The sequence below is a fragment of the Bufo bufo genome, chromosome 6 (assembly GCF_905171765.1).
Source record: "Bufo bufo chromosome 6, aBufBuf1.1, whole genome shotgun sequence".
NCBI classification, from domain to species: domain Eukaryota; kingdom Metazoa; phylum Chordata; class Amphibia; order Anura; family Bufonidae; genus Bufo; species Bufo bufo.
Window position 1 is genome coordinate 354,416,265 of NC_053394.1, and position 22,044 is coordinate 354,438,308.

The 22,044-nt window shown below is 49.1% G+C and overlaps 1 protein-coding gene across 1 annotated transcript; it reads left to right on the forward strand.

Annotated features, from left to right (window-relative positions):
• Positions 1–47: 47 nt before the first annotated feature.
• On the forward strand, positions 48–16,227 carry JMJD6 (jumonji domain containing 6, arginine demethylase and lysine hydroxylase). Its single transcript, XM_040434859.1, has 6 exons — positions 48–225; positions 4,972–5,360; positions 6,297–6,583; positions 12,161–12,296; positions 13,880–14,018; positions 15,410–16,227. Exons 1-6 carry the CDS (start codon positions 97–99, stop codon positions 15,539–15,541), a joined length of 1,212 nt encoding a protein of 403 aa, XP_040290793.1. The 5' UTR covers positions 48–96; the 3' UTR covers positions 15,542–16,227.
• Positions 16,228–22,044: the final 5,817 nt, after the last annotated feature.

The following is a 22,044-nucleotide window of genomic DNA, read 5'->3' on the forward strand; positions in this document are numbered from 1 at the left end:
CTTCCTTGTCAGCCAATAGGGATGGGGTTCGGGAGAAGTGGGCGGGGCCTGAGAGCAGAGGGGAGATCGGTGGTCGGAGCAGCGGGAGACACCGGGATGAACCACAAGAGTAAAAAGCGGATCAAGGAGGCGAAGCGCAGCGCCCGGCCGGAGCTGAAGGACTCCCAGGACTGGATCCGTCACAACTATGCCGAGGTGTACGGGCTGAGCCCCGGCAGCGTGCTGGTGAGCGCTCTCCCGCCTCCGTCCTGTAGTGCGTCACATAGCGCCCATGTGTTTACTGTGACCCCGAGCGTGGAGGTGCGACACCGGGCGTCCTTACCTGTCATAGAGACACCGGGCGTCCTTACCTGTCATAGAGACACCGGGCGTCCTTACCTGTCATAGAGACACCGGGCGTCCTTACCTGTCATAGAGACACCGGGCGTCCTTGCCTGTCATAGAGACACCGGGCGTCCTTGCCTGTCATGGAGACACCGGGCGTCCTTGCCTGTCATGGAGACACCGGGCGTCCTTGCCTGTCATAGAGACACCGGGCGTCCTTGCCTGTCATAGAGACACCGGGCGTCCTTGCCTGTCATAGAGACACCGGGCGTCCTTGCCTGTCATAGAGACACCGGGCGTCCTTGCCTGTCATAGAGACACCGGGCGTCCTTGCCTGTCATAGAGACACCGGGCGTCCTTGCCTGTCATGGAGACACCGGGCGTCCTTGCCTGTCATGGAGACACCGGGCGTCCTTGCCTGTCATGGAGATGGAGACACCGGGCGTCCTTGCCTGTCATGGAGATGGAGACACCGGGCGTCCTTGCCTGTCATGGAGATGGAGACACCGGGCGTCCTTGCCTGTCATGGAGATGGAGACACCGGGCGTCCTTGCCTGTCATGGAGATGGAGACACCGGGCGTCCTTGCCTGTCATGGAGATGGAGACACCGGGCGTCCTTGCCTGTCATGGAGATGGAGACACCGGGCGTCCTTGCCTGTCATGGAGATGGAGACACCGGGCGTCCTTGCCTGTCATGGAGATGGAGACACCGGGCGTCCTTGCCTGTCATGGAGATGGAGACACCGGGCGTCCTTGCCTGTCATGGAGATGGAGACACCGGGCGTCCTTGCCTGTCATGGAGATGGAGACACCGGGCGTCCTTGCCTGTCATGGAGATGGAGACACCGGGCGTCCTTGCCTGTCATGGAGATGGAGACACCGGGCGTCCTTGCCTGTCATGGAGATGGAGACACCGGGCGTCCTTGCCTGTCATGGAGATGGAGACACCGGGCGTCCTTGCCTGTCATGGAGATGGAGACACCGGGCGTCCTTGCCTGTCATGGAGATGGAGACACCGGGCGTCCTTGCCTGTCATGGAGATGGAGACACCGGGCGTCCTTGCCTGTCATGGAGATGGAGACACCGGGCGTCCTTGCCTGTCATGGAGATGGAGACACCGGGCGTCCTTGCCTGTCATGGAGATGGAGACACCGGGCGTCCTTGCCTGTCATGGAGATGGAGACACCGGGCGTCCTTGCCTGTCATGGAGATGGAGACACCGGGCGTCCTTGCCTGTCATGGAGATGGAGACACCGGGCGTCCTTGCCTGTCATGGAGATGGAGACACCGGGCGTCCTTGCCTGTCATGGAGATGGAGACACCGGGCGTCCTTGCCTGTCATGGAGATGGAGACACCGGGCGTCCTTGCCTGTCATGGAGATGGAGACACCGGGCGTCCTTGCCTGTCATGGAGATGGAGACACCGGGCGTCCTTGCCTGTCATGGAGATGGAGACACCGGGCGTCCTTGCCTGTCATGGAGATGGAGACACCGGGCGTCCTTGCCTGTCATGGAGATGGAGACACCGGGCGTCCTTGCCTGTCATGGAGATGGAGACACCGGGCGTCCTTGCCTGTCATGGAGATGGAGACACCGGGCGTCCTTGCCTGTCATGGAGATGGAGACACCGGGCGTCCTTGCCTGTCATGGAGATGGAGACACCGGGCGTCCTTGCCTGTCATGGAGATGGAGACACCGGGCGTCCTTGCCTGTCATGGAGATGGAGACACCGGGCGTCCTTGCCTGTCATGGAGATGGAGACACCGGGCGTCCTTGCCTGTCATGGAGATGGAGACACCGGGCGTCCTTGCCTGTCATGGAGATGGAGACACCGGGCGTCCTTGCCTGTCATGGAGATGGAGACACCGGGCGTCCTTGCCTGTCATGGAGATGGAGACACCGGGCGTCCTTGCCTGTCATGGAGATGGAGACACCGGGCGTCCTTGCCTGTCATGGAGATGGAGACACCGGGCGATGGGGGCACCGGGCGTACTTGCCTGCCATGGAAAGACCGGGCGTACTTGCCTGCCATGGAGACAGCGGGCGTACTTGCCTGCCATGGAAAGACCGGGCGTACTTGCCTGCCATGGAGACAGCGGGCGTACTTGCCTGCCATGGAAAGACCGGGCGTACTTGCCTGCCACGGGGGCAACGGGCGTACTTGCCTGCCACGGGGGCAACGGGCGTACTTGCCTGCATATGACATAGCAGTTCTTGGTAGTCCCAAGACTTTCTGTCTCTGAGTCACCTCTGTACGGATCAGACCTGTTGTCGCTGCTCAGAAATTTCTGTTACTTTCAACTGACACAAGATTCTGAGCGGACGGTCCACTGCAGTAGGTGACGTTTGGTCTCTTCAGCCTCCTGGAAAGATATGGTGACCGCCATCACAGTGACTGTCACTGCCATAGGGCATAGCGTGATGCCAGCACTGCGGCAGAATCGGCCTATCACTACCGTATGTCTCCACCAGAGGGCACTGGGGTGATGTTCCTTTTAAAAGGTTTTTTTTTTTTAGGATTTTTATATTGATGGCCTGTGCTTAGGAAAGGTCGTCCGTTTCAGATTGGAAATGGGGGGTAGTAGTACACTGCACCCTACTATCAGCTGCTAGAACTATTCAGTTGTTGACATAAGATAGGGGCTAAGTGTATGGTCAGCAGCGGTCCGGCCACTGGGGTCCTTGCTGATGACTAGAATAGGGGCCCCTGTACCCTGTTGGAATGGAGTGGCAGATGCAGCTGCATTGAACTCTATGGGACTGCCAGAGATGGCCAAGTACAATAGCTGATGGAAATAACTGATCAAATAATTTAAGTGTGAACTCGGCCTCAGTGGTGATAGGCCTGAGCCTGTACAAGGCTACCTGGCCTATCACAAGTATATTCCAATGTTGGCCTGCAGGTGGCAGCACTGCATTGTAAAGTACTGAATTTTTCCATACACTAATGTATTAAAGGGGTTTTTCCATCTCAGACAATGGGACCCACACCTACAAGGAGAACAGAGCCGGGAAATGAACGGAGGGCGCAGTGCGCATGCGCAGCAGTCCTCCATTCATTTCTTTGGGGCCGCCAAAAATAGCCTAGTGCTGCCTCGGCTATTACCGTTTACCCCATAGAAATGAATGGGAGCATGGGCCGCGCATGCGCAGTGTGCTCCCATTCACTTCTATTTGAGCAGCGATTGGTGGTGATCAGACCCCGAGAAACACGGGGTCCTCCAGCCACAGCGTTCCCCGCTTCGTTCTCATTGCAGGTGTGGGTCCCAGCGGTGAGACTCGCACCTATCAAACAATGGGGGCATATCCTAGCAATATGCCCCCATAGTCTGAGATGAAAATACCCCTTTAAAGGGGTTATCCAACCACTATTATGACCCCACCCATGCCCGGGCACCTCATATAGATTATAATTACCCCACTCCCCATCACCTGCCGCGTCCTGATCCCCGTATGGCCGCTGCTGCATCGCGGATGAGATGCGGCGGTGGCCATGTGGGGTGACGGGCGAGCGGGGTAAGTATAATCTATATAAGCTGCCTGGGAATTTGGGTGGGGTGTCTATATAGGGGTTGGATAACCCCTTTAAATCACATTAGTGTGTGGGAAAGGCAACCCCTTGTAGGGGCTTAAAAAAAAAAGTGAAAAAAGTTTTTAGAAATATAAAAAAATATATATATATAAACATTTAAATCACACCCTTTTCCTGTAATTAAACAATAAAAAAATACGGTATATCCATCGGTAGATCCCAAAATTCCTAAACTACTACAATGTAAATGTATTCATCCCACTACATTGTATGCAATATTAAAGGGAGTCTGTCAGCAGCTTTCCATGTTTTGCACTGCGAACACAATAATAACGGTACCTTTCTTGTTTTTCCAATTCTGTAAAGCTGCAAAAACGAGGTTATAATGTTATGCAAATGAGGGCTCGTAAGTGCCCCGAGGCGGCGTTCGTGCTGTAAGTGCCCCGAGGCGGCGTTCGTGCTGTCAGTGCCCAGAGGCGGCGTTCGTGCTGTCAGTGCCCAGAGGCGGCGTTCGTGCTGTCAGTGCCCAGGCCTCTAGGCATACCTAACTCCTCCCCATTATATCGTCTGGCCAGCCCTGTCATGTTACATCATAATCTCCAATTCCCGAGATCCCGCACGTGCACAGTTCGCTGCCGGGCCTGGGCATTTGCACTCCAATAACCACTGAGGGCATCGGCCTCGTTTGCAGCAGTGCGCACGCGCTGTCTTCTGGTAAAGAAGGCGGAGCGGGGAGAGACAGCAGTGAGCAGTAGCAATGCCCAGGCCCCGCTGCAGACTGTGCACGTGCGGGATCTCGGGAATTGGAGATGATGATGTAACATGAAAGGGCTGGCCAGACGATATAATGGGGAGGAGTTAGGTATGCCTAGAGGCCTGGGCACTTACAGCACGAACGCCGCCTCTGGGCACTTACAGCACGAACGCCGCCTCTGGGCACTTACAGCACGAACGCCGCCTCTGGGCACTTACAGCACGAACGCCCTTTAACAATTCCTTTAAAAACTTGATTACACAATAGATAATTTTTTGATGACACATTCCTTTTAATACCCCCCTGCCCTTTCGTCGTCTGTATATCCCTGATAATGTATTCCTCCTGTTCATCCTCTAGGATAATGTCGAGCGCGTTGACACCCTGCAGCTCACACCAGAAGAATTCATTGAGCGCTTTGAGAAACCCTACAAGCCGGTGGTGATCCAAAATGCCACGCTGGGGTGGCCCGCCCATGAGAAATGGACCATAGAAAGACTCAAACGCAAATACCGCAACCAGAAGTTCAAGTGCGGAGAAGACAACGATGGCTATTCTGTGAAGATGAAGATGAAATATTACATTGAGTACATGGAAGGGACCCGGGATGACAGTCCCTTGTACATCTTTGACAGCAGCTACGGGGAGCACCCTAAACGGCGGAAATTGCTGGAGGATTACGACGTGCCTAAATACTTTCAAGATGACCTTTTTCAGTTCGCAGGAGAGAAAAGGCGACCACCGTACAGGTATGAGGTTACCAGTGGTAAGTCCTCGGCCTCTATTGTAAAGTGTCTTTGCTTGGCAGCCAGCCAAACTTTGATTTTTGCTACCATTTGTTGCATTGGGATTTATATTGGAGATGGGTGTAATGTTGTGCAATATATTTACCATATTTTATGCAGTATAAGAGGCACATAGGCGTCCTGCGCTCACCACTCCCTGGTCTGCACTGTGACCTGACCTCAGATTACTCCAGGTCACCATGCGGGCACTACGTCCTGATGCTGCATGCAGTCGCAGCAGTGCAGAGTGGCGCCCAGAGGAAGACCAGGGAGTGGTGAGTACAGCGAGTGCTAGCAGCGCTATAGTCATCGCTCCCCACACCTCCTGCGTACTAGTGAGCGCTACAATAATGAAAGTGCTCATTAGTTTTCGCTTTTATAAGATGCACTTTGGGGGGAAAAAGTTTGGGGGGAAAGGGGGCATCTTATAAAGTGAAAAATACATAATTTTTTATGAGTTCCTCCTCATTGAGAAGCCTTCAAGTATTGAGTAGCCCACAGAAGGCACCATAGTTACCAGTTAGCAAGTTAAATTGGTTTTCCAGTCGCATAAAGTGAAGTCCTATTGCTAAGGTACTGGAACCAGCCCAAATAATTTGAATGGGTTCGTGCTGCAGGGGGGAAACCGTGATGAACATGTAGTGCTACACCATCACAGCGTCCGCTGCATTCTCAGGATCCGTAGGTGTCGATCATCAAACAGTGGCTTATCCTACTGATATTTCATAACTTAATGAGATGGGAAAACCCCATTCTGGAAATGGAGAAACTGCAGCTTGTTGGGAGTTGTGGTTTTACGTAGCTGGAGGCCACTGGTCTACAGTGATGTCAGGATTTTTTTTAGAGATTACTGATGTCTAGGTTTCGGTAAAATGACTCTTTGCTTTTTCCTCACTCCAGATGGTTTGTGATGGGGCCTTCCCGCTCCGGAACAGGAATTCACATTGACCCATTAGGAACCAGTGCGTGGAACTCTCTGGTCCATGGACACAAGCGCTGGTGCCTCTTTCCCACCAATACTCCACGTGAGCTCATCAAGGTGACAAGAGAAGAAGGAGGTAACCAGCAGGACGAGGCCATCACTTGGTTTAACGTGATCTATCCCCGTACATTGCTGCCCACTTGGCCTGCTGAGTTTAAGCCTTTAGAGATCCTGCAGAAGTCGGGAGAAACTGTGTTTGTACCAGGTAAATAAATACATTTTCCAATCCCTACAGATGTAGCAGAGCTGGGTTTGTTGAGTTAGGAGTAACCTAATAAAACCATGAGGGGTATTCCTATTTGGACATTTATGGCGCATCCACAGGATATGTCATAAATGTCTGATAGGAGCAGGTCCAATAGGTGGGACCTGCACCTATCTCAAGAACGGGGCCCTGTTGTACGCTGGGAATGTAGAGGTGACTGGCCATTCTTGGCTCTGTACATGCACTGCTATGGGACTACAAAATATAGCTGAGCGCACTTACTTGACAACTTTCAGAAGTCTCATAGCAGTGAATGGAGAGAGCCACACAGCAGGGTTCCATTCTTGAGATAGCAGGCCCCAGAGGTGGAACCCACTCCTATTGGACACTTACGGCATATCCCATATGTGTAAAAATGAGACAACCCCTTTAAAGGGGTTGTGTAAAGTTACCCTCTATCCACCTCATAGGGGATAACTAATCACTGGGGGGGGGGGGGGGGGAGACTACTTGGACCCCCACTGAGAACAGGTTGGGCATGCCACCCCATTCATTCTCTGTGGGACTGCCGGAGATAGCTTAGCACCAGGGCCGGCCTCTTAGGTGTTCAGGCGCCCTGTGCGAGCTAACCTTGTGGTGCCTCTCCACCCCGCCACCCCCCCCCCCCCCCTCAAAAAACAAACAAAAAAACACTGCTTGTTCATGGCATAGGCTGGCTGACTATCCAACCAAGTAGTTACCAGCCCGCACACCCCAAAGGCCCGTGTAATGTTATACTTCCCTACTTCGTGAGATTTCCCTACCCTCGTCACTTCCGGTCGCACCGGACATGACGTGAGGAGGTGTGCAGCGCCGCGCAGGCGCACAACGACAGGTTAGGGAAATTTCACAGCAGAGTGCGCATGCGCCAGGAGCCTCGCCGGCGGTTAGGGTAGGGAAAAACTATGGGCCAGTGCGCAGGCGCAGTGATCGGATGTTCTCAACTGGACACCGGCCGACACTGCGCATGCATCGGGAGCCTCACCAGCGGTTAGGGAAGGGAAAAATTGCGTACGGGCCAGTGCTTTTTCCCTACCCTAACCGCTGGTGAGGCTCCCAGCGCATGCGCAGTGTCGGCCGGTGTCCAGCTGAGAACATCCATCCGATCACCGCACCTGTGCACTGGCCCATAATTCCCCCCAGTATAATAAACAATGGTGGCGCAGTGCGCCCCCCCCAACACCCCAGTATAATAAACATTGGTGGGGCAGTGCGCCCCCCCCCCCCCCCAATATAATAAACATTGGCACAGTGCGCCCCCCCAGTATAATAAACATTGGTGGCGCAGTGCGCCCCCCCCCCCCCTCAATATAATAAACATTGGTGGCGCAGTGGGCAGTGCCAATGAGGGTTAAAAAATAATTAACTCACCTCCTCCAATTGATCGTTTCCTGTTCTTTCTTCAGGACCTGTGGTGACATCACTGTGCTCATCACATGATACATCACATGATCCATCACCATGGTAATGGACCATGTGATGAGCTCAGTGACGTCACCACAGGTCCTGAAGAAAGAACAGGAGACCGGCAGCTGCACGATCAACTGGAGGAGGTGAGTTAATTTTTTTAATTATTTTTTAACCCTCATTGGCACTTCCCACTGAGCCACCAATGTTTCTTATACTGGGGGGGGGCGCACTAGAACATCGGCGGCGGGGCAGAGAACTATCATCTCCAGCCCTGGCTCATCTCAGTGCCTGCCCCGCCCCGAGGGAGAACACAAGTGCCGCCTCGCCTGCCGCATATTACATTGCGAGCTGTCGGCCGCCCGGCGCCCCTGTTGCTATGGCGAGCCCGCACACTAAAGGCCGGCCCTGCTTAGCACAGAGCTCTGTCTCAGACAGGGTGCGTGCCCGACCTGCCTCTCCATCAGATCAAGGGAACGGGATCCCCCGTTCTTGGGGTCGGTGGGGGTCTTAGCAGTTGGACCGTTACCAATCAGTTATCACCCGGATAGGAGATGGTTTCAAAAACTTGGCACAACCCTTTTAAGCTTCATTTACAGCATGTTGCCACCTGATTGCAGTAGAAAGCCACTTCCAGTCCATTCGTGCAATCGACGTATCTCATACTGGTTGCATCCCTTGCAAACGGATGCGTAGCATATGCCAGCGTAATATCTCTGGTGAGCCCACCCCTTTTAAGGTGGAGGTAGTGTTTATGCCCATGGTCCGCAGGTTGCATCTGTTTAGGTGGGTTTGGGAGGTGGCACCAGCACATTGCAGGGGTATTTGTAAACTTCATGATGCAGTACGATTTCCTACAGTAAAGTAATACTTACCAAAGGGAGACCTTTTGTCTTTACACACAACACGTACAGCTGCAGCCTGTGCCAGACTGAACATCTGGACCCATGCCAAAAATGCTTCTCGTGCTTAGTGTCGGCGTTCAGCCTCGCCCTATTTTCTGACACGCAGTAACCCTTGTTGGTATATGGTTGCACCATGGTATGAATAGTTTATATCATCATACGCTTGATATTGTTGTTTTTTTTATTAATGTAATCTGACTCAGTGACATGATCGGTATGCCATATACCATCGAGTCGGGTCTCCACCTAGTCATGTGCAGAGTGCATCCATCTATAGCTTAGCAAATTGCCAGCCCCGAAGGAAGTGGTCTGGGAAAGGAGTAAGTGCGCTAGCGACTGATCATATAGTCTGCAAGTGTATCAGCATGCCCGAACCATAATGACATCTGCCGTAGAGTGAGTCAGGACATCCTCATATTAGACAGTAGGTCATTCTCCCCCAAAATCTTCAAGTACAGCGGACATTCATCTCGTGTATGTTCTGTATTGAGGATCACATTATTCGTCTGTTCATGCATTAATCATCTGGCAGGTCCAGTGTATCCATTTGATAATGGACTTGACTGTCATGGATAGTTATGTGATAAGCCATCAAGCTGCAGGAGCAGGGATATATCAGCTAAGACCAATGACCGATCCTTAAAGGGGTTCTGTCACTTCAGCAAATGGCATTTATCATGTAGAGAAAGTTAATACAAGGCACCTACTAATGTATTGTGATTGTCCATATTACTTCCTTTGCTGGCTGGATTCATTTTTCCATCACATTATACACTTCTCGTTTCCATGGTTGCTTGCATACACCAGCCTATGTGAACTCCCACGGTTTCAGGCACCAGAGAGGATTGCAGGGTGGTCGTAACCTAACCATGGAAACGAGCAGTGTATAATGTGATAGAAAAATGAATCCAGCCAGCAAAGGAAGCAATATGGACAATCACAATACATTAGTAAGTGCCTTGTATTAACTTTCTCTACATGATAAATGCCACTTGCTGAAGTGACAGAACCCCTTTAACGCTTTCACTACCGGAGGTTTTTTCGTTTTAATTTTTCTTCCCCATCTTCCTTGCGCCATAACATTTTTATATTTTTGTTCACATAGCTGTATAGGGGCTTATTTTTTGAGGAGCAGGTTGTACTTTCTAATGCCACCGTTAATTATGGCATACAATGTAGTGGGAAGCGGTAAAAAAAAATTCCAAATTGCGTGGAATTGGAAGAAAAAAAAAACGCAATTCCTCCACCGTTTTACGGGTTTTGTTCCCAATGTTGTTTCATTTGCGGCAAAACTGACCCATGCCCTTCATTCTCTGGGTCAGTACGATTACAACGATACTTCATATGTATAGTTTTTCTATGTCTAAATAGTGTAAAAATTAATATATATATAATTTTTTTTACATCACCATATTCTGACTCCCCATAACTTGTTTATAGTTATATCTACTGAGCTGTGTGGGGGCTCATTTTTGGCAGGATAATCTGTAGTTTTTATTGATATCATTTTGGAGTGCGTGACTTTTTTGGGGGTAAGAAGCAATGAAAAAATGACAAATTGGACATTTTGACCCTTTTTTCCGTTACGCCGTTCGCAATATTGGAAAAATATTTCTATATTTTAATAGTATGGCGTTTTTAGTCGCGGTGATACCCATGATGTTTATATTTTTTGTTATTTAGGTATTTTATTTTTTTATTATACGGAAAAGGGGTGATTTTAAACTTTTTATATATTTTTTAATTTTTTTATTCTTTGTAATGATTTTGAAGCTCAAATGAGCCTATAAAATCTGTTTTTTAATTTTGAACAATCATGTATTTTTAAAATAAGTATCACTGTCTATTGCTCATTTCTTATGTTGGCCTGCCATCTGGTGTCCAAAATAAGAACTGCAGCATGAAAATGCTGTGGGTTTCTTCAGCGAGACCCAGCGCATTCAAAGCAACTACCGACATCCCCATTGGCCGCAGGGGATGGCGGTAGGATGCACAAGCTTCTGGGTTTTTGACACTTTAGATGCCGTGATCTCACTTGATGACGGCATCTAAAGCTTATAATTACTGTGATCGGTTTGAAACAGCAACACCCACTGCACGTGCGAGCGGGCACCATGTTTACACATCGCTCCAGCGCCATACATGTACGGCACTGGTAGCGAAGGAGTTACACACTATAGATGAAAGCGTCAGCCTCTCTGGTGGCCGGGACCATGGCAGCACACACAGGCTGGTGCTTTTTCCTATATTGTGCAAGCACGACCACCACTGATGGATTGCAGGGTGGTCTGTAACAATGGAAACGAGCAGTGTATAATGTGATAGAAAAATGAATCCAGCCAGCAAAGGAAGCAATATGGATAATAACAATATATTAGTAAGTGGCTTGTATTAACTTTCTCTACATGATAAATGCCACTTACTGAAGTGAGACAAACCCTTTAAAGACATTTCTCTCCCTCTGTGTTCCAGTTGTCATAACTTTGAATTTTGCATTTTTGTTTTTTTAGAAAACATTTTGGGATATATGGTATATAGTGTATTGAATACCTTTTTATTTTTAGACTGGACGATAAAAAAATAACTTTCGATATGTCACAGCAACACATCAGAGGTTTTGATCGGCAGGCATCTGAGTGCTGGGACCCCCACGATCACTAGAAAGAGGAGAGAGAGACGCTCACATGTCGTGCGCTCTCTTTCATCGCTGCAGAGACTGGCTCGATAGAAAGTCTATGGGCCCGTCTCGGTTCCATCTTCTGCACCTATGTGAGCTCTTCTCTCTCCTCATTCTAACACTCATGGGGGTCCCCACGGATCAACACATTTGGTATGTCGCTATGATGTATCAAAGTTTTTTTCAAAGTGTAGCGATACGTTAAAAAATATGAAGTAGGCATCTTGTTACGATACATCCGTCTACCCAGTTTGTATGTAATATTGGACCGATTTTTCGTGCTGCCAGATGTACACATTTTAATCCAGTGGCCAGTTACAGATGTAGCCGAGCTAAAATTGACTGTGATAACACTTGTTATCCCGTGCCATCGTGAGACAAAAGCCATTGAAATACATTGAAAGGGTTCGCTTTTTTTGTGCCAATTTTTACTTAACTCGTTAACCATCAAGTTTAGCTCGGCTGCATCTGTACGTCACGATATTGATAAGGCAGCCATATCGATAAATCCTGCAAAGTTCTGTAAAATATATCATTCTGTCCCCCCAGGAGGTTGGTGGCACGTTGTGCTGAACTTAGACACTGCTATCGCCATCACCCAGAACTTCGCCAGTTGTACAAACTTCCCGGTGGTTTGGCACAAGACGGTGAGAGGGAGGCCCAAACTGTCCAGAAAGTGGTATAGGTAAGAGGAGGCTGTGGCATTACAATGAAGGGAACTTAATAAAAATCTTTATATAGCGTCAGTGTATTCTGTAGCACTTTACAATAAGACCAAAATCCGACATAAAAAGTAGCTTGCTCACAAGAGCTGACAATCTATGAGCAAATAGTACACAAAAGGTAAAGCTAGGGCTACACAACTTTTTAAAAAAAATTAAGTCATTGGTGTCGCACTAAAAAAATTTGAATGTAATGCGACACATGTTGCAATGTAGTTTACCCTTTATGCCGTGTAACGCATGTCGTTGTGTAGCCCTAGCCTAAAAAGTGTTTGGTGGTCAAGCAAGTAGAGGCTGGGAATTAAGCTGATTGTCCGGGGTAACACATTTCATTGGCAGAACATAAAGCATGGGTAGGATGGTAGAGGTAAGGGAGGAGATATGGGGGGTGCAGCACTGTGGAGAGGTCTGAGCGTTTTTTGTTCCGATCTCCATGCTGTACTGTTTAGACCCCTTTGGATGACTGTGAAGTATATCACTACCTCCCAGTATCCCTCACCTCTAACATGTTTAACCCATAGTGTACTATTTTGATCAACAGGGCACCGGAGATCAGCATCTCGAGAATTGTATTTGTCCATAGGCAGCCCTCCCAGTACCAGAAGTTTTATTAACGTCTATAGGGAAATGCACTGCAAACAGTGCTTTTTTTGTTTGTGGTATATTTTTTTGGTGCTTTTTGGGTCCATGGCATTTTTTTCAAAACACCGTGCTCAAGGTAGGGCATTTTTTTCCTTTTCCCCCCTTTCCCATGGACTGAAAAAAACACCAGAAAAAAGCATGTTAACAAACGAACAAAACAAAAAAGCTGGTAAAAAAAAATGCATGAAATTCAAGGCGTTTTTACAAGCCCAAAGAAACAGGAAAAAAATCAGTAAAGGAGGCATTAATCCTTTCTTGCCTCGTGCCATAATAATACGTTGCAGGAAGTACATACTTCCAGCAAGCTGCTTTACCACTATGGCATGGTGCTGGCGTAGGAGCGGTGCCTGCACCATCTCTTTTGGGTGCTGGTTGTATTATATAGCTAGCACCATGCTCTCAATGCCGGGATCAGAGACCATGCTAATCCAGGCAGTTTAACCCCTTTGATGTTGGGATCTAAGTGGTTAGAGTGAGGAAAGAGGTTCTTTCTCACCCCGTCGACCCACCCAAGCGATGCGATCATAGGGTGCTGAGGTGTTAACAGCTGAATTTGTTGTGGATGCCACTGTTTATGGCCGCGACCAACAAAGGAATTTGCTCCCTATGAAAACAATGGGAGGCAGTTTTCACACAGCCCTCTAGTGGTTTTTGGCACTTGAAGTCTACGGGGAAACCCACTTATAAACTTGGCACAACCCCTTTAATGTAAGGGATGAAGTGCTGGCATAGATTTTATACTTGTGCATTTTCTGTTTCTGTGTGATCAGTAGGAGATATTGAAGCAGTCAAGAGAAAGCGAGTTCATAGTGCGGAAACGCCCTTCAAGAACCAGATAAGCTTCTGCATTGACTACTGCTTACTTCAGTCAGTATGCTTCTTTGCATTATTTTACCTTTTCTAGAATCTTGAAGCAGGAGCGCCCCGAGCTGGCTGCATTGGCTGACGCTGTAGATTTACAGGAATCAACCGGGATTGCATCTGACTCTTCAAGTGACTCATCCAGCTCCTCGTCCTCCAGCTCTTCAGAATCTGGATCAGAGGTAAGGATTTAACGTATTGTGCGAGCGTTTCACCATCCATAAGTAGATGACGTAGATTTCCGTTACTTGGCAGCACATGGTAATAAGCATTAGCAGATTGGTGTCTCTACAGGTCTGGGTGTAGCCGTGGGTTGATTTGTTGTGACAGATCTTCAGTAAAGCTAAATCCTGCATCTAAAAACTGCAACAAGCGGAAGTAATATGATTAGTAGTTTCCGCACAAAGCTTACGGCTATAATGTACATCTGCAGGCTTGTGCTTTAGGAAAGGTAGTGCCACAATGACCGCCTAAAACCAAACATCACTGGACGTAAATGTCCCTGGCTTATTGCCTGCATGGCTACCTAGAAAATCAGTTTCCCAGTTGAGGATTTGTGAATTGAAGGGGTTGTCCCATAACAAACATTGGTGACATATCCTAGAGGCATTTTTGGGTGGCCGCCAAGGTTCCCTCTAAGCCTTTGCAGCTAGTGAGCGGGACAGTTTTGGACCTGGGCTTTACTCCCTGTAATCCCGGCAATACAAAACCACCCCAAATAAATATAAATGACCAGGGCCACCCAGTATCCAGGCAGATGGTAAGCAGCATCCAGGCGAAGTGCACTTGAAGGTTTTTGTCAGAATGCCTGCCTGGTGGTCTAGGGCAGTGGAGAAGTTAAGGATCATGCCTGGTGGTGTGTGGCAGTAAAGGTGTTCATGTCAGCATCCTGGTGACTTAGGGAGGTGAAAACGTTAAAGGGATTGACCAGGATTATAAAAACATGGCTGTTTTCTTTCAGAAACAGCACCACACCTGTCCATAGGGTGTCCACATGGTACTGCAACTCCATTGAAGTGACTAGAACTGAGTGGGGACAGGTGTAGTGTTGTTTTTTTAACGGAAGCAGCCATGTTCTTTAATGTCAACATTCCTGGTGGTCTAGGGCAGTGAAGGGGTCAATATCCATAGCCCCGGTGGTCTAGGGCAGTGAAGGGGTAAATGTAAGGTTTTCTGGTGGTCTAGGGCAGTCATTTAACATGGCGGAGAACAGTCTAAGCATTAATGCTGCATGGCTGGTGTCCAGTGGTTTCTCACTTCTCCAGACTCCAGTGTTGTCCTGGCTGTAACGGGAGGCTGAGTGCTGATGCTTCCTTGATGCACTGAGAGATGATTGCAGGGAGGGAATGGTGGACTGTGTGGGTGTAACTGTATGGCTGCGCTGGGTTCTCTATGATCAGGCAGAGCGATTCTGGAATGATCTGTCTGATCGTTAAGGGGATAGTTCAGAAGATCTGCATGGGGCAGTGGGGTTAGCTCCGAAGCTGCAGATATTGCACATTGGGGCCCATTTTCATGGAAAAGGGTACAGTCTTGGACTCTTGTCTCATGCTCCACTTTGTTCTGCACACAGGACGACTCCAGCTCTGGAGCGGAGACTATGTCACACCGGAAGAAGAAGAGGAGAACATGCAGTGGTATGGGGAATGGAGACAGCACCACACAGGATGACTGCGTGAGCAAAGAACGCAGCTCCTCCAGGTGACAGCTGGGTCACAGTCCTGCATTCAGGGACAGAAATGGCTCCTGCACATGATCTAAAGGAGATGGTTTCTTTGTTCTAGTTTCTCTTATCTGCTGCTAGGAATCTACAGAACAAGCCCAGTACCACCATTTTATATAGTACATTACACAGACATTACTGGTATGAATACTAACTTCTGTGCACTTCTGAAATTAGGACTGGCGGTGGTCGAGACGCCGCAGATGGCCTTTACTGGATCAAGAATGCTAGCAATGCTTCTTGGGGAAACATCTGCATTGAGCATGCTCAGGATGGCACATAGATTTGAAAGCCCCCACAAGAAAATGAAGTATACATGATTTCACAATGTCTATCGTGTGGCTCCCTTCCATTAACTAGTTCAGTGGTTTTAACTCCAGCTCCTGCAGCAAATGAGGTCTGTGCAGGTGGAAGCTACCACTTGACCTGTTTCATTGACCTTCTAACGATACATTTATGACTTCTTAGCGCATTCTGCAAGGTTTTCTGACTCCATTTTTGATTACAATAACCCTTGGCATCCTAGATCTCTGCTGTGGTCACCCACTGACTACAGCAACGGTTGCAAGGCAATAGCCTGAGGAAACGTTGGCACCAATAGTACTTATAAACCTAGCTGAGCCTGTACAATTGTTGTGCCCTCCCCCTTTCGTTTTTATAGACTACCTAGCATTTAAAAAAAACACGTCAGTGACTCGTAAGAGGTTTTGATTGGTGGTGGTCCAGGTGCCAAGACCCTGAGTACTTCTGCCCCTTTGTATTAGTGATCATTGGGAGTCTTGGCAGCCCACCCCTCACTGATAAAAACTTCCGACGCGTCACTAAGGCATGTCAAGTTATTTAATAAGATGGGTACCCTTCAAGGTCAGTAATAGTATGTGTTTTGGTGTGGTCATCAATGACTTGCCTGTCCCTGGTCTTTAGGATGATTAGAAGATCTTAAAGTCCCTTCCCAAATGTCCAATCTCTTGGCTTTCATTCTTGAGATGCAATACCACAAATGTTCTCCCTTAGTTCTTTTTTTAGATCAGTTTGAACATTTTTTACTACGTCTTTTCATAATGAACACAAAATGTCAAAAATCTATTCAGAAGAGTTCAATAGACTTCCATTAGTAGGCTGTACATGAATCTGATCTGTGGGAAAACACATGATGGCACATATGGTGCTTAGTACTGATTTATGATGGAAAGCATTCATAGTGTCTTTTTTTTTGGAGAGAAGGCTGTGTGAATGTGGCTTGACCTTTAAAATCAGCACTGGGACCACCACGTTCTCGAGGTTGTAGCTCATGGACCTCTCCCGACCATGATCATAGGACCCTGCAGTTACTTTGGGTAGTTCTTTCCACTGAAAATCTCCAAAACCTTGTCTACAGATGACTACACATCTACCTACTTAGACCACAGGACAGTGTCGTACCCCTTCCACATCATGTCTAAAGGAGGCCACACATTTCATGAATGTCGACCACACCCGCCAATTTTGATTAGAACAGCCAACCATCTAATCTATTTAGGGGTGTCTTCCCATTGAGGACACAAGCATGCCAGGCCAACATCATGCATGTTTATGGAAGCAGGTTGTGAGGAACTAGCTGTGTTCCGCCAACCTTTGGCTTTAAGCTTCTGTATTTTACTCAAGATTGTATTAGTACAGGAGAGATTAGGGGCACAGACGGGCTCAGGCTACAGTCACTATATATACTGTATATAGCAACTATCTCCTATATTCATGGTCTGCTAATGAAGAGGATCCCCCTTTCATTTTTGGAATCGCTTATTGCTGATCATAAAGCGGTGACTTATTGACGAAGATATCTTGACTAGGATCCATGATGTAATGCCGCCTCCATGTAGGCAAAGCAGATTTGCATAGAATTTTATATAGCATGGAAGTTAAAGGGGTTGTCCCACTAATGCAGCTTACCTCCTATCCACTGGATAGGAGATAAGTGTCTGATGGGGTTCCAACTGCTGGGGCCCCCACCGATCACGAGAATGGGGGCCTATACTCACCAGTCTGAATGGAGCAGCGGTCAAGGATGTGTGCTGCCAGAGAGAGCTGAGTACAAGCAATTGGCTATCTCCGGCAGTCCCATATAGCTGAATGGAGTGACAAACACATGCGTGTCTGGCGCTCCATTCAGACAGGAGCTCAGGCCCCCTGTTCTCATGATCGGCGGGGGCCTGAGTGTTCGGACCCATGTTGATCAGACACTTATCCCCTATACTGTGAATGCCTTAATGGGACAACCCCTTTAATCACATATTTTCTATTTTATAATATGTTGGCAAAGTTTTTAGACTCCATTTTATGGTTATATTATATCTAGTTAGTCCGTGGCGTACTGCTCTATCAGCCAGATTCACATCCAGTCATGCCTTGAAGTGTATATGGGTTTATAATATTGTGATGAAGAGTCCCAAGGGTTTTCTGCCACCTAAATTTTTCTTCGGTCATGCCAGGGGATGTATAATAGATAGCTGGAAGGAAAAATTAAAAAAAAACTGCACCACTCTTGTGGCCGTGTCCGGTATTTCAGTTCAGTCTATAGACAAATGTTGTGGGGTTTCATACACCCCCCTCTAAATAACCCATAAGGACTTAAGGGCCTGATCTACTTACCTGGTTCAGCACATCATATATCGGTTTTGTACTTTTTAATATGTTATTAGCCCATTTACTTATGGGACAGTGCGCATTAGACCATACCGTGCTCTCTTATCCTTGGAATACAGAGTGAATTTCATTCTCCCGCTGCAGCTTTGAAGTGATCTAATAATTCCTCAAGAAATCCAGAACATTAAATATACCGATTCAACCTAGTACCCTCCAGGAGTGAGGAATGAAGAAATAATTTTGCTGCGATTGCATAGTCCCAGAGATGTCTCTAATCAGCCAAATGATCCCAACCGAAATGAGCCTCAGCCGCGGGTGTCTTCATTAATTATATCAACGTAGGAGAAATGTGTATTTTTGAACTACAGTCTGTGATCACGGTTAATTTAAAATCCCTTCCCTTTTTAATTTGTATTTAGTTTTTTTAATAATATTTTCTAACAAAAAATAAAATTTGCGTTTAAACTGTGTAATCTCTGCTGCTTTTTCGGGTTTGCAAGGGAGGGGGTTATTGAGTAATGCTGGTCATACACTTAAAGGGGTATTTCTCGCCCATATTCATTGGGGGGGGGGACACAGAGACCATGGGTATAGCTATGTCCTCTAGGAGGCGATGACACTAGTAAAAGCTGTTAGCTCCTCCCCTGGCAGCTATACCCCCTCCAGCCTGGAGAGAGAGCTTCAGTTTTTTCTAGTGTCAATAGGAGGCAGACCTCCCTGCTCTGCATGGATCTCCTGAAGATTTTTTATTTTCGTTTATTTTTTTCCTTCTTTTTCAGATGGGAAAACAGTGGACGCCTCGCCTCCCTGTTCTCCCGGGGTCGAGTTGCGCCAGTGTCGGTTATCCGCACTGCTGCCTCCCCCACAGAAGACAAGGTGGACCAGGGCATCCTCGCTCCCCTGCATCCCGCCAGCCAAAGGGTCACCCATGCAAGCCCCCCTTTTCCAGCGTCCTGCCACTATGGTGCCAGTAGCTGAAGGGGTGACCCTGCTGGACCAGAGGAGGGGTGAAGATGGCGGCAGGAAAGAGAAGAGAGGTGAGTACACGGGACTAGGTGAGTAGTTTTGACCCTCTGGGTTGGTCTCCCCCTCCCTCGTAGTGGCAATAGTCAGCGAACAAACAGGGCTTCAGCATAGCCCAGCACCTGCAGCCATTCCAGCACCCCTGAAGCATTCCCCTCTGGCACAGGCCGTTTGGTTGATGATTGAGTGGAGGACATAGGGGGTTAATAGTGTGCTCCCGCTCCCCTAGAAGGCGGCATCTACCCTTCTCCACCCCTTTGGGAGCGGATGCCGGGTTAACCCTCCTGGCCCTCCCTCACTCTTGGGGATTATATTTTCAGCGGCAGGAGAGCTCTGCGTTCTCACTCAGGTCCCTCTGCGCTCTGCCGTGCGCTAATGCATAGTCCCGACCTCCCCCGCTGCATATGCCCTGAAGCCATTTCCAGGACCACCCTGTCTGCCTGAGGCCATCACCAGCTCCCATCAAGCCATCACCACCCCTCTTGTCATTCCCTTCACTCCTTTTGTTGTCCAAGAAGGGACATCGGCACATGGGGGGTTAATACGCCGTCCGGAGCGCACATGCAGGGAGGGGAGCGCAGTCCGCTCCCCTCCACCCTCCGGAGTCGTTGGATTGATAAGGGCCGGTGCCGTCCACTATTGCGGCACCTACCTCATTGCCACCCCCTTCGGGAGCGGACGCTGGTCACGTCGCTCCGGAGGGGGTTAACTGCATACGTTCGGCCGGCACCGCATCGGTGCTCCGGCCGTGATATTCTTTGGCCGGCCCACAGGATGCAACCCCCGTCCGTTGCTGGGCGGGCGCATTCAACTGCTGCTCTGTTCATGTGGCCTCGGATGCAGGGCTACCATGAGGAATCTGTGAGACCGGCAACATGCACCGGTGGACACACAGGGAAGGGAGTGAAGGAGGCTCTCCTCTATCTGTGATCCGCTGTTGTCAGGGCTCTTGGGCGGTTAATAACTTCCCTGACAGGAGTGGGGGGTGCGCTCTGGCGCAAATCCTTACCGCCATTCCCCCCCCCCCCCCCCCCTTTCCAGAAGCCGCTGGGCCCCGCCCTCTCCAGGACCAGATTATTCTGAGGATTCTATCTCAGTACAGATGCTTCCAAGTTATATAGTTAACCCCTTCCTGCCTCTCTGTCCACTTGATGTTGGGCATCCAAGTTTTATTAAAAAATATATATATATATGCGCATTCATACGGGCCCCCCTCAGCCTCATCACCGCAAGACCACCCTGTCTGTGTGGTACCAGGCTAGGCCCATGTCCTATAGCGGACAAAGGAGGATATCTCATGGTTCCCAATTCCCCTCCTGGGTCGTTGGTTGATATTCCTCCACCTGCGCAGATCCATGGAGGACAGCGGAAGTATTCCCAATCCGTCCTCCGGGCCCGTTTGGTTGATAATTCTCCAGCGCACTCCAGTACAGGATCTCTGGATTCCCAATCCGTCCTCCGGGGGCGATCGGTGCAGAACCTCTAAAATTTCCCATTCCACCCTCTGGGGTCATCTGGTTGATAAAATCCACCTGCACCATCCAGCGCAGACCCTCTGGAAGTTCCCATTCCATCCTCCGGGGTCGTCTGCTTGATTATCCTCCACCTGCACGATCCAATGGTGGACCTCTGGATCTTCCCAATCACCCTCCCGGGTCGTTTGGTTGATAAGCACAGCCTGCGCACTCCAATGGTGGATCTCCGTACTTCCCAATCTCCCTCTGGGGTTGTTTGGTTGATAAGCACTGCCTGCGCAATCCGGTGAGTGTACCTCTAGAAGTTCCCATTCCACCCCCGAGTAGTTTTTGGTTGATGACTGCCATAGACAAGATTCTGAGTTAAGACTGCACACAATGGGCCAGAGCAGGATATTTTCCTCCTCTGTCACCTCCACACACCCACCCTTCCTCCCTAGGGTCACGCTCAGTCGCACCCTCCTCTCCCTGGAGAGGTTCGGTCCGAAGGGGGGGGAATCAGTGATTCGGTCTCTGCTGTGATTCCGGTGCGATGTTCCAAGATGGCGTCTGAGGTAGACAGCAGTACTTGTCGTATGCATTACCCCCTTCCTTGGGCGGAGTATTGCACTACTACTGGATGCAGTACTCCCTTGGATATTACCTCCCTCCATTGGGGTCTAACCGCACTAGAACTGTTTCAGTGCCGGCAGTAGGCGTTCCCCCTTTTGATAGGTGGCGGAACTGCATTCCCACTAGGGTCAGTACTTACTGTATGCATTAGCCTCTTCCATAGGTGGCGCTATAGCATTATCCCTGGTTCAGTGTTTACTGTATGTCTTACCCCCTTACGTAGGTGGGGTATTGATACGGGACTCTCCATATGCCTTGCCCTTTCCGAAAGAGGCGTACTCTCTCTACTTGGATTCGGTTCCTGCTAGATGCATTACTGCATTGCCACCCTTCATGGTGGCGTACTTGCACTACCACTGTGCAGTGCTTGCCGCAAGCATTACCCCCTTTCATTGGTGGGATAATTGCAACATTGCCCCTTCCACAAGTGATCCACTACCGTGGGGAATGAGTACACATCTTGGATGTTGCACTTCAACTACACCACGGCTATAGATTGCCTTAGCGTCTTCTACAAGTGGGGCGTAGCGAGTATCGTTACACGCTGGTGCCCTGTACTCTTCTTCTAATGGTATTTCGGTGCCGCCAGTGGATACTGTGGCTGTTTCCACGTTGTGTCCTTTTCCTTCGGTGCCGGTTTGGGGCAGATATGACTACCTCTCTCTTCAGGGGGTTGCCCAGCGTCACTCATGTGTCCTAGCGTCCCTATATCCATGGTCCTCCACTGTTCCAATATGTTATCCACCATTCCTG